The sequence below is a fragment of the Oncorhynchus tshawytscha genome, linkage group LG01 (genome assembly GCF_018296145.1).
Source record: "Oncorhynchus tshawytscha isolate Ot180627B linkage group LG01, Otsh_v2.0, whole genome shotgun sequence".
NCBI classification, from domain to species: Eukaryota; Metazoa; Chordata; class Actinopteri; order Salmoniformes; family Salmonidae; genus Oncorhynchus; species Oncorhynchus tshawytscha.
Window position 1 is genome coordinate 6,641,331 of NC_056429.1, and position 11,576 is coordinate 6,652,906.

General features: G+C 45.7%; 1 protein-coding gene across 14 annotated transcripts; it reads left to right on the forward strand.

The window, feature by feature from the left end:
- The first annotated feature begins 1,889 nt into the window (after positions 1 to 1,889).
- On the forward strand, positions 1,890 to 10,270 carry LOC112264373 (brain aromatase). Of its 14 annotated transcripts, none has more exons than XM_024440965.2 (11): positions 2,037 to 2,160; positions 2,238 to 2,336; positions 3,461 to 3,590; positions 5,641 to 5,791; positions 5,980 to 6,134; positions 7,550 to 7,738; positions 8,273 to 8,387; positions 8,542 to 8,656; positions 8,772 to 8,934; positions 9,244 to 9,485; positions 9,722 to 10,270. In XM_024440965.2, the coding sequence occupies exons 2-11, from the start codon at positions 2,328 to 2,330 to the stop codon at positions 9,959 to 9,961; spliced, it is 1,509 nt and encodes a 502-aa protein (XP_024296733.1). In that variant the 5' UTR covers positions 2,037 to 2,160; positions 2,238 to 2,327; the 3' UTR covers positions 9,962 to 10,270. The 14 variants fall into 14 exon arrangements, with proteins under 14 accessions (XP_024296894.1, XP_024296733.1, XP_024296972.1 ...); XM_024441204.2 differs by having other exon boundaries at positions 2,038 to 2,160; positions 3,348 to 3,590; XM_024441287.2 differs by having other exon boundaries at positions 2,038 to 2,160; positions 3,352 to 3,590.
- Positions 10,271 to 11,576: the final 1,306 nt, after the last annotated feature.

Consider the following 11,576-nt stretch of genomic DNA (forward strand, 5'->3'; position numbering starts at 1 on the left):
TATATATATATATATATATATATATATATACATATATACATATATACATATATACATATATATATATATACATATATACATATATATATCAGTGGAGACTGCTGATGGAAGGACGGCTCATAGTAATGGTTGGAACACGCGCTTGCTCTATTTGAACACCTTCTCAGTGTTTTTAGATGATTTGTGTTGTCTAGTATGCTACACTGAATGTACAAAACATTAGGAACACCTTCCTAATACTGAGTTGCACCCACCCACTTTTTTGCCCTCTGAACAGCCTCAATTTGTCAGGGCATGGACGCTGGTGTGGAAAGCGTTCCACAGGAACACTGTCCCATGTTGACTCCAATGCTTCCCACAGTGGTGTCAAGTTGTTTGGATGTCCTTTGGATGGTTGACCATTCTTGATACACACAGGAAACTGTTGACCGTGAAAAAACAGTGCACCTGGCACCTACTACCATACCCCGTTCAAAAGCACTTAAATCTTTTGTCTTGTCCATTCACCCTCTGAATGCCCCCCCCCCCCCACCCCCACAAATCCATGTCTCAACTTTCTCAAGGCTTAAAAATACTTCTTTAACATGTCTCCTCCCCTTCATCAACACGGATTGAAGTGGATTTAACAGGTGACATCAATACAGGATCATGGCCTAGGTTGCATAAAACACCGTAAGTTCATTTTCCTCTTATCTTTTCCCTTAAAGTTTCCTTAACTCTAAGTCAGTTGCACAAAGCATTTTTGATGTGAATTTCCCTCTTATTAAATGAAGTGAAAAAGTTAAGGGTGCCAATGAGGTCCCATAACTCCTTCATTCAGCATGGATATCAATGTAAACAGCAATTGTGGAGGTGAATGTTGATTTCATCTGCTCTGGTTACCAAAGGAAAACATCAACCAGCTAGCTACTAAGCTAAACAATGTAAGGTGAACGGCTAGAAAGCTAGCTGGCTAGTTAGCTATAGCTACTCTGTAAGTTAGCTTGACATGCTAGAAAGTAATAGAAACAAGTTGTGAAAAAAATGACTATCTTCTGAAGCAATTTGGTTATGGATTGTAGAAGTTCTATTTTGTTACATCACAAAATATGATATGTGATATGATCAATTTAGCCTCAGATTATATTAAAAACGATTATATCAGCACTCCTACCTTTGAGAAGCTTTGTGAATACGGGCCAAGAACTATAGGAACATTCTTAAGTGTATTCTCTCAAGAAGCCCTCTCTAAGTTGATGCCTAGTCTCTATGGCAACCAGGAAGATGCCAAATACCTTTTCCCTCTCCACCATTGTGCCATGTCTGGCCATGACACAAAAGCCTCCAGCATCATTAAGACCATGTCTTAATCAGTGACAGAATCAGGCATTCAGAGGGAGTGAACTGGAATGACCCTGCAGGTTAGACTACATGGATTTCTCTGTCTCTCTCGCTCTCTGTTTAACTGTGTTTTACTTTCAATTGACTGTCTCTGTACCCTGCTGTATATAGCTTGTATATCACCGCTGAGTAACTACCAACATCTAAGGGCGGCAGGTAGCCTAGTGGTTAGAGCATTGGGCCTATAACTAAAAAGGTTGTTGGATCAAATCCCTGAGCTGACAAGGTAAAAATCTGTAGTTTGGTAGTTAACCCACTGTTCTCTGGGTGCTGAAAGACAGCCCCCTGCACCTTTCTGACCCACCGGGTTTGGGTTAAATGCAAAAGACGCATTCAGTTGTATAACTGACTAGGTCTTTCCCTTCTCCAATTTATTGACAGACAGGGGCAAATGTATTAACATTTCTTCTGTTGTAAATTTGCTGGATAAAAGCCCTATTCTTATCCTCAAATTAGCTGGGTCAGTCTGACCTGTTTAATTTATTTCTTTCTTCAGATGATGAATTATACGGTGGTTCGCTTTCTTTTCAAGGTTAAGTGAGCCTGTTTCAATCAAAATGAAAGACCTACGGTCATACTTGAGAGACCAGGTCTACTCTATAATCTCCAACATTAAGTCTTTTTTTTTTTGTGTTCATTTTGGGGTATACTTTTCCAGTTAAAAGGTAGCCAGGCCCTTCACTATAGCTCTATTGTTTTGCTTTGGCAGTCTTTTTGGTGAGAGGTTCATGCATTTAACGGCACTTGAGGGCCTAAATTGGTAGTGTAACCAAGCAACTGGTAAGTTGATATTCAACAGCTTGGATGCCTGTGATTTATCAGATAAAAGAATACTGATCATCTTTAAAACCAACCAGGAGCAGAAACAGGGGCACAGGAGTGGCTACACAGGAGACGGACACAAACTGTAGCCAGGCTAGCGGCAGACTACTCTGGGGCAGTCCAGGATGAGAACGGTGGGTATTATCCTTTTCCTACATAATGACAATTCTATAAATAAGGGGGAACTTTTTGTCTGTATGTTCTAATTAACTAGAGGGAATTGTTTTCTCTCTGACGAACAAGAAGTGTCAAGAGGGATATTCTTGAAAAGAGGCCTATAACAGAATATCATTGAAATTTGTACAACTTTAAACATAAAACGAAAAAAAATCTGTATTATACAATGTTACTGCAAACAAACCGTGTCTTCTAGAGGGGACGATGACGAGAACAAAGATGACCCAGTTTCTCCGATAGATAAAGAAACAACAGCATTAGTACATTCTGATAAAATGACAGACACCTCAGCCTTCCCCTCTGGTTTCAGAAGGTTCTAATATCTTTGATGTCTAATTTACTAAACTCTAGCCTTGGTAAGACATCTGGAACTGTACATGTAAATAGTACAACTGGTCAACTTAAAAAGCTTTCGTTGGTTGTGTTATGGTTACCGTGTTCACATGTTGTACCAACCCCATAGGACAAGGACAGGATAAATATTTAAAAGGGGATGAAAAGAGAGCAAGGGTTGTCACGGAGTTTAAGGCTTTTGTTTTGACAATTTGAATCGCCCTGTCTTACGTCCCAAATGGCACCCTATTCCCTATTTAGTGCACTACTTTTAACCAGGACCTATAGCACCCTATTCCCTATTTAGTGCACTACTTTTAACCAGGGCCTATAGCACCCTATTCCCTATTTAGTGCACTACTTTTAACCAGGACCTTTTTTCTTCGGCTGTCCCAATAGATAAGCGACAACTACTTCGGTGAGGTGCAAATCAAATGTTTTATTTGTCACATACACACATGGTTAGCAGATGTTATTTCTTTCTTCAGATGATGAATTATACGGTGGTTCGCTTTCTTTTGAAGGTTAAGTGAGCCTGTTTCAATCAAAATGAAAGACCTACGGTCATACTTGAGAGACCAGGTCTACTCTATAATCAGTGGGACATGTTTTTACTTTTTAAAATATTTAACCAGGTAGTCTCCTTGAAGTAAGTCAGAAGACCTTTTTCCCTGGGGGGGGGGGAGATAAAACTTGGAAGGAGAATAATAAATAGCAGAGTGCTCCAGCTGTCATCATAACACAGCAGCCTCCAGACCTCCTCACTGTAATGGCTACCAGTATAGTGGATGACACTAGCGTGTCTGGAGTCCTGCTGCTGCTGCTCTGTCTCCTGCTCATCACGGCCTGGTGCCTCACTAACGCCTCACACATACCAGGTAAGACCAATGATGTATGAATGATATGTGAATGTGTCTACGGGGAGGGGGGACACACAGCTACCCTCTCTGCGCCTAACAACTATCACCACCGTCTAATATGAAATGTCATAATGTCTTTTTTTTGTTTGATCGAAGAGGAAACCTTTTGAGGTTTAATACATTTTGGAATTGTATCTCTAATATCTCATATAAAAGTTGATAGCCAATAGTTCACTAGAAAGACCTTGGCTATTTATCTAATATAACGGTTATTACTGTAAAACGGTGGCAAGTAGCAATCCTGTACTAACCTGCGTCTCTACTGTACGTGCCTCTATGGCAGGTCCTTTCTTCTGGGCTGGTCTGGGTCCAATCCTGTCCTAACCTGCGTCTCTACTGTACGTGCCTCTATGGCAGGTCCTTTCTTCTGGGCTGGTCTGGGTCCAATCCTGTCCTAACCTGCGTCTCTACTGTACGTGCCTCTATGGCAGGTCCTTTCTTCTGGGCTGGTCTGGGTCCAATCCTGTCCTAACCTGCGTCTCTACTGTACGTGCCTCTATGGCAGGTCCTTTCTTCTGGGCTGGGTCCAATCCTGTACTAACCTGTGTCTCTACTGTACGTGCCTCTATGGCAGGTCCTTTCTTCTGGGCTGGGTCCAATCCTGTACTAACCTGTGTCTCTACTGTACGTGCCTCTATGGCAGGTCCTTTCTTCTGGGCTGGTCTGGGTCCAATCCTGTACTAACCTGTGTCTCTACTGTACGTGCCTCTATGGCAGGTCCTTTCTTCTGGGCTGGGTCCAATCTGTACTAACCTGTGTCTCTACTGTACGTGCCTCTATGGCAGGTCCTTTCTTCTGGGCTGGTCTGGGTCCAATCCTGTCCTAACCTGTGTCTCTACTGTACGTGCCTCTATGGCAGGTCCTTTCTTCTGGGCTGGTCTGGGTCCAATCCTGTCCTAACCTGTGTCTCTACTGTACGTGCCTCTATGGCAGGTCCTTTCTTCTGGGCTGGGTCCAATCCTGTACTAACCTGTGTCTCTACTGTACGTGCCTCTATGGCAGGTCCTTTCTTCTGGGCTGGTCTGGGTCCAATCCTGTACTAACCTGTGTCTCTACTGTACGTGCCTCTATGGCAGGTCCTTTCTTCTGGGCTGGTCTGGGTCCAATCCTGTACTAACCTGTGTCTCTACTGTACGTGCCTCTATGGCAGGTCCTTTCTTCTGGGCTGGTCTGGGTCCAATCCTGTCCTAACCTGTGTCTCTACTGTACGTGCCTCTATGGCAGGTCCTTTCTTCTGGGCTGGGTCCAATCCTGTACTAACCTGTGTCTCTACTGTACGTGCCTCTATGGCAGGTCCTTTCTTCTGGGCTGGGTCCAATCCTGTACTAACCTGTGTCTCTACTGTACGTGCCTCTATGGCAGGTCCTTTCTTCTGGGCTGGTCTGGGTCCAATCCTGTACTAACCTGTGTCTCTACTGTACGTGCCTCTATGGCAGGTCCTTTCTTCTGGGCTGGGTCCAATCCTGTACTAACCTGTGTCTCTACTGTACGTGCCTCTATGGCAGGTCCTTTCTTCTGGGCTGGGTCCAATCCTGTACTAACCTGTGTCTCTACTGTACGTGCCTCTATGGCAGGTCCTTTCTTCTGGGCTGGTCTGGGTCCAATCCTGTACTAACCTGTGTCTCTACTGTACTTGCCTCTATGGCAGGTCCTTTCTTCTGGGCTGGTCTGGGTCCAATCCTGTCCTAACCTGCGTCTCTACTGTACGTGCCTCTATGGCAGGTCCTTTCTTCTGGGCTGGTCTGGGTCCAATCCTGTCCTAACCTGCGTCTCTACTGTACGTGCCTCTATGGCAGATCCTTTCTTCTGGGCTGGTCTGGGTCCAATCCTGTCCTAACCTGCGTCTCTACTGTACGTGCCTCTATGGCAGGTCCTTTCTTCTGGGCTGGGTCCAATCCTGTACTAACCTGTGTCTCTACTGTACGTGCCTCTATGGCAGGTCCTTTCTTCTGGGCTGGGTCCAATCCTGTACTAACCTGTGTCTCTACTGTACGTGCCTCTATGGCAGGTCCTTTCTTCTGGGCTGGTCTGGGTCCAATCCTGTCCTACTCTCGGTTCATCTGGAGCGGAATAGGAACAGCCTGTAACTACTACAACAAGAGATATGGGAGTATGGTTCGGGTCTGGATCAACGGAGAAGAGACTCTCATTCTTAGCAAGTAAGTTCTGTTTAAATGGAATTGGAAAATACTCCACTCATCAAAGCGTCTCAGAGTAGATCTAAGATCCTCTACCTCCCATGTCCGTTCATTATCATTATTGAAAAAGTCCAAACGGATCCAAGATCAGCACTACTCGTTTGAGACTCTCTATTTCTGACACTCTTGGTCTCTCACTCTTGCTGCAGGTCCTCTGCTGTCTACCATGTCCTGAAGAGTGCCCACTACACAGCCCGGTTCGCCAGTAAACGAGGACTGCAGTGTATCGGGATGGACGGGAGAGGTATCATCTTCAACAGTGACATCCCACTCTGGAAAAAAATGAGGACATATTTTGCGAAAGGTATACGACAGAGACTTGAAGTTTATTTATTACATGATTATCTAACTCACTAACATTTTACTCACTCTTACTAGATGTCAAATTAATTTATGTTCTGGTCTGATACAGGGTTGGGATCAATTCCATTTAGAATCAAATCATATTGTATTTGTCATATGCGCTGAATACAACAGACCTTACTGTGAAATACTTACTTACAAGCCCTTAACCAACAATGCAGTTCAAGAAAGAGTTAAGAAAATATTTACCAAATAAACTAAAGTCAAAAATAATACAAAGTAACATAATAAAATAACAATAATGAGGCTATATACAGGGTGTACCGGTACAGAGTTAATGTGTGGTGGTACAGGTTAGTCGATACTCTACCGTTCAAAAGTTTGGGGTCACTTAGAAATGTCCTTGTTTTTGAAAGAAAAGCAAATTTTCTGTCTATTAACATAACATCAAATTGATCAGAAATACAGTGTAGACATTGTTAATGTTGTAATTTACTATTGTAGCTGGAAACAGCAGATTTTTAAAAATGGAATATCTACATAGGAGTACAGAGGCCCATTATCAGCAACCATCACTCCTGTGGTCCAATGGCACGTTGTGTTAGCTAATCCAAGTTTATAATTTTAAAAGGCTGATTTATCAATAGAAAACCCTTTTACAATTACATTAGCACTGCTGAAAACTGTTGTTCTGATTAAAGAAGCAATAAAACTGTCCTTCTTTAGGCTAGTTGAGTATCTGGAGCATCAGCATTTGTGGGTTCGATTACAGGCTCAAAATGTCAAAAAACAAATACCTTTCTTCTGAAAATCATCAGTCTTTTCTTGTTTTGAAAAATGAAGGCTATTACATGTGAGAAATTGCCAAGAAACTGAAGATCTCGTACAACGCTGTGTACTACTCCCGTCACAGAACAGCGCAAACTGGCTCTAACCAGAATAGAAAGAGGAGTGGGAGGCCCCAGTGCACAACTGAGCAAGAGGACAAGTACATTAGAGTGTCTAGGTTGAGAAACAGACGCCTCACAAGTCCTCAACTGGCAGCTTCATTAAAATGTACCCGCAAAACATCAGCCTCAACGTCAACCGTGAAGAGGCAACTCCAGGATGCTGGCCTTCTAGACAGTTACTCTGTCCAGTGGCTGTGTTCTTTTGCCCATCTTAATCTTTTATTTTTAATGGCCAGTCTGAGATATGGCTTTTTCTTTGCAACTCTGCCTAGAAGGCCAGCATCCTGGAGTCGCCTCTTCACTGTTGACGTTGAGACTGGTGATTTGCGGGTACTATTTCATGTAAATAGTCCGGTGCCCATTTTTATTAATTGTATAGGGTGATTTCAATTCACTCAATGGAATTCTTCCTGAATTGTCTGAATTGAAATGGAATTGAGCCCATCCTTGGTGTTGTGTGTGTCAGCTCTGACAGGGCCTGGACTGCAGCGGACAGTAGGGATCTGTGTGAGTGCAACAGACAGGCACCTGGAGCGTCTGCAGGAGATGACTGATCCCTCTGGACACATAGATGTTCTCAACCTGCTGAGATGCATCGTAGTGGACATTTCTAACAAACTGTTCCTCAGGGTGCCTCTCAACGGTCAGTGGCAGGGTGCGTGTGTGTTCGGGGGGAGGGGGTTTGTCTGTGTGGGTGTGCCTGCATGCATGTGGGGACGTCTGTTCTCTGTCCTGGCACCTCAATGGTGGAATCAGCTTCCCCCTGAAGCTAGGACAGCAGAGTCCCTGCCTATCTTCCAGAAACATCTGAAACCTCTTCAAAGAGTAAGTTAAATAATACCACCCCCCTTCTCACATCAATCCCCCCCACCCCTTTACTAGCTCTGACTTTGCTGATATTATTGAGGAAAAGTGTACATACTATGACTGTGATATGTGGTTGTCCCACCTGGCTATCTTAAGATGAATACATTAACTGTTAGTGGCTCAGGATAAGAGAGTCTGTTAAATGACTCACTACTGTAAGTAGCTCAAGATAAGAGTCTGCTAAACTACTCACTACTGTAAGTAGCTCTGGATAAGAGTCTGCTAAACGACTCACTACTGTCAATGTAATGTAAATGGACATCCTTAACACATTGAATTATGCCAAACTTTGACTGTGTGCCTTGTACTTTATGTAACTCAGAGAAAGAGCTGCTATTGAAGATTCAACACTACTTTGACACCTGGCAAACGGTTCTGATCAAGCCTGATATCTTCTTCAAATGTGGATGGATGTACAAGAGGCATCAACAAGCAGCGTAAGTTCACACATGCACTTAAAGTCTCTATGTGGTGATTGGTGATGGTCACTGTTGATGGTCACTCGTCGGGGGGGGTTGTGTAAATGAAGGTGTGTAGTAGTTTTGTAGAAGGTGTGTAGTTAAATCAAGTATTTTGACGTCTTGTCTCTAGCAAGGAGCTACAGGATGTGATGGAAAGCCTTATCGAAACCAAAAGAAGAATGATCAGTGAAGCTGAAAAACTGGATGATGATATTGACTTCACCTCAGAACTCATCTTCGCCCAGGTCTGTTCTGCTGATTAATTGAAATCATATCATTGTATAGGGTGTCACTAAGAGAAACCTGTCGATCTTATACTCTCTCGGTGTGTGTGTGTGTGTGTGTGTGTGTGTTGACCAGAACCATGGAGAGCTGTCGGCGGACGACGTGAGACAGTGTGTGTTGGAGATGGTGATAGCAGCCCCAGACACTCTGTCCATCAGTCTGTTCTTCATGCTCATGCTGCTGAAGCAGAACCCTGAGGTGGAGATGAGGATTGTAGAGGAGATCAGCACTCTCATAGGTGACTATGCTCACACCTTTCAAATAAAGGGGGTTTCAACAGTTGGAATTTCTAATAATTTCTAATAATATATAATATATGCCACATAGCAGACGATTTTATCCAAAGCGACAGCAACGTACAGTACAGTGAGTGCATCTATTTTTAGTATGTGTTAATGATCTCTGCGGGACCCACAATCTTGCTGGCACCATACTCTTACTCTCTGAGCCACCCTTGACTAATAATTGAGACAAATATCTCACGGATGACAAATGATATCTTTTAGGCACACCATGCTGACAATCTCATGTTCACTTCTATCCACAGGAGAGAAGGATGTAATGACAGTTGACTTCCAGAACTTCAGAGTGCTGGAGAGTTTTATCAATGAGTCCATGAGGTTCCATCCTGTGGTAGACTTCACCATGAGGAAGGCGCTGGAAGATGACGTCATCGATGGGACCAAGGTTTCCAAGGGAACCAACATCATCCTCAACATAGGGCTCATGCACAAAACTGAGTTCTTCCCCAAACCCAACGAATTCAGCTTGGAAAACTTTGATAAAACTGTAAGTGAGAGTTGGGGTGGTCCTAATTGCTTAAAAGCATTGCATTGCAATGATAATTGATGGACAGGTCTGTGAAATTATTCAGAAGTAGTGGTTTACGAGGTTCCAGATCTGTTTGTGTCGACTTGCCAACTCCATTGATTCATGCCGAACATTATAACGACCGTGGGGGTTGGCAAGACAGCACAAACCGATCTGGTACCAGGCTATGGTTGACCTCTCCTTTTTTCCATCAGGTGCCCAGTCGTTTCTTCCAGCCGTTCGGCTGTGGCCCCCGCTCCTGTGTGGGTAAACACATTGCCATGATGATGATGAAGGCTGTCCTGGTGACGCTGTTGTCGCGGTACACGGTGTGTCCTCGTCATGGCAACACACTGAGCAGCATCAGGCAGACAAACAACCTGTCACAGCAACCCGTGGAGGATGAACACAGTCTGGCAATGAGGTTCATACCAAGACAGATGACCATAACCTAACCTCAACACTACTGACCACCACCACTACTGACCACCACCACTATTGACCACAACCACTATTGACCACAACCACTACTGACCACCACCACCACTACTGACCACCACCACCACTACTGACCACAACCACCACTACTGACCACAGCCACTACTGACCACTACAACCAATATAACCTGTCCTGATCCAAAAACCTGTCACAGCAACCTGTTGAGAATGAACATGAACACAGCCTGACCATGAGGGTCATACCCAGAATGACACAAGCAGCCTCCACTGACCACAACCAGCCACCACTGACCACAACCAGCCTCCACTGACCACAACCGGTCACCACTAACCACAACCAGCCACCAGCCACCACTGACCACAACCAGCCACCACTGACCACAACCAGCCTCCACTGACCACAACCAGGCACCACTGACCACAACCAGCCACCATTGACCACAACCAGCCACCACTGACCACAACCAGCCTCCACTGACCCCAACCGGTCACCACGAACCACAACCAGCCACCACTGACCACAACCAGCCTCCACTGACCACAACCAGGCACCACTGACCACAACCAGCCACCACTGACCACAACCAGTCACCACTGACCACAACCGGTCACCACTGACCACAACCGGTCACCACTAACCACAACCAGCCACCAGCCACCACTGACCACAACCAGCCTCCACTGACCACAACCAGCCACCACTGACCACAACCAGTCACCACTGACCACAACCAGCCACCACTGACCACAACCAGCCACCACTGACCTAGAACCAGCCTCCACTGACCACAACTAGCCTCCACTGACCACAACCAGCCTCCACTGACCACTGATCACAACCAGGCACCACTGACCACAACCAGCCACCACTGACCACAACCGGTCACCACTGACCACAACCAGCCTCCACTGACCACAACCAGCCTCCACTGACCACAACCGCTCACCAGCCACCACTGACCACAACTGGTCACCACTGACCACAACAACCAGCCTCCACTGACCACAACCAGCCGCCACTGACCACAACCAGCCACCACTGACCACAACCAGCCGCCACTGACCACAACCAGCCGCCACTGACCACAGCCAGCCACCACTGACCACAACCAGCCACCACTGACCACAACCAGCCACCACAACCACCCGCCACTGTCCACAACCGGCCAGTTACCACTGACCACAACCGGCCAGTTACCACTGACCACAACCAGCCTCCACTGACCTAGAACCAGCCTCCACTGACTACAACTAGCCTCCACTGACCACTGACCACAACCGGTCACCACTGACCACAACCAGCCACCACTGACCACAACCGGTCACCACTGACCACAACCAGCCTCCACTGACCACAATCAGCCTCCACTGACCACAACCAGCCTCCACTGACCACAACCAGCCTCCACTGACCACAACCGCTCACCAGCCACCACTGACCACAACTGGTCACCACTGATCACAACCAGCCACCACAACCAGCCTCCACTGACCACAACCAGCCTCCTCTGACCACAACCAGCCACCACTGACCACAACCAGCCACCACTGACCTAGAACCAGCCTCCACTGACCACAACCAGCCTCCACTGACCACAACCAGCCACCACT

Excerpts from the sequence above, each read along its gene's own strand:
- LOC112264373 (XM_042323087.1), top strand. The coding sequence starts at position 5,496 with ATGGCAGGTCCTTTCTTCTGGGCTGGGTCCAATCCTGTACTAACCTGT. Across the intron at positions 8,388-8,541 it reads AAGAGGCATCAACAAGCAGC|CAAGGAGCTACAGGATGTGA; the intron begins GTAAGTTCACAC and ends TCTTGTCTCTAG. Across the intron at positions 9,486-9,721 it reads TGGAAAACTTTGATAAAACT|GTGCCCAGTCGTTTCTTCCA; the intron begins GTAAGTGAGAGT and ends TTTTTCCATCAG.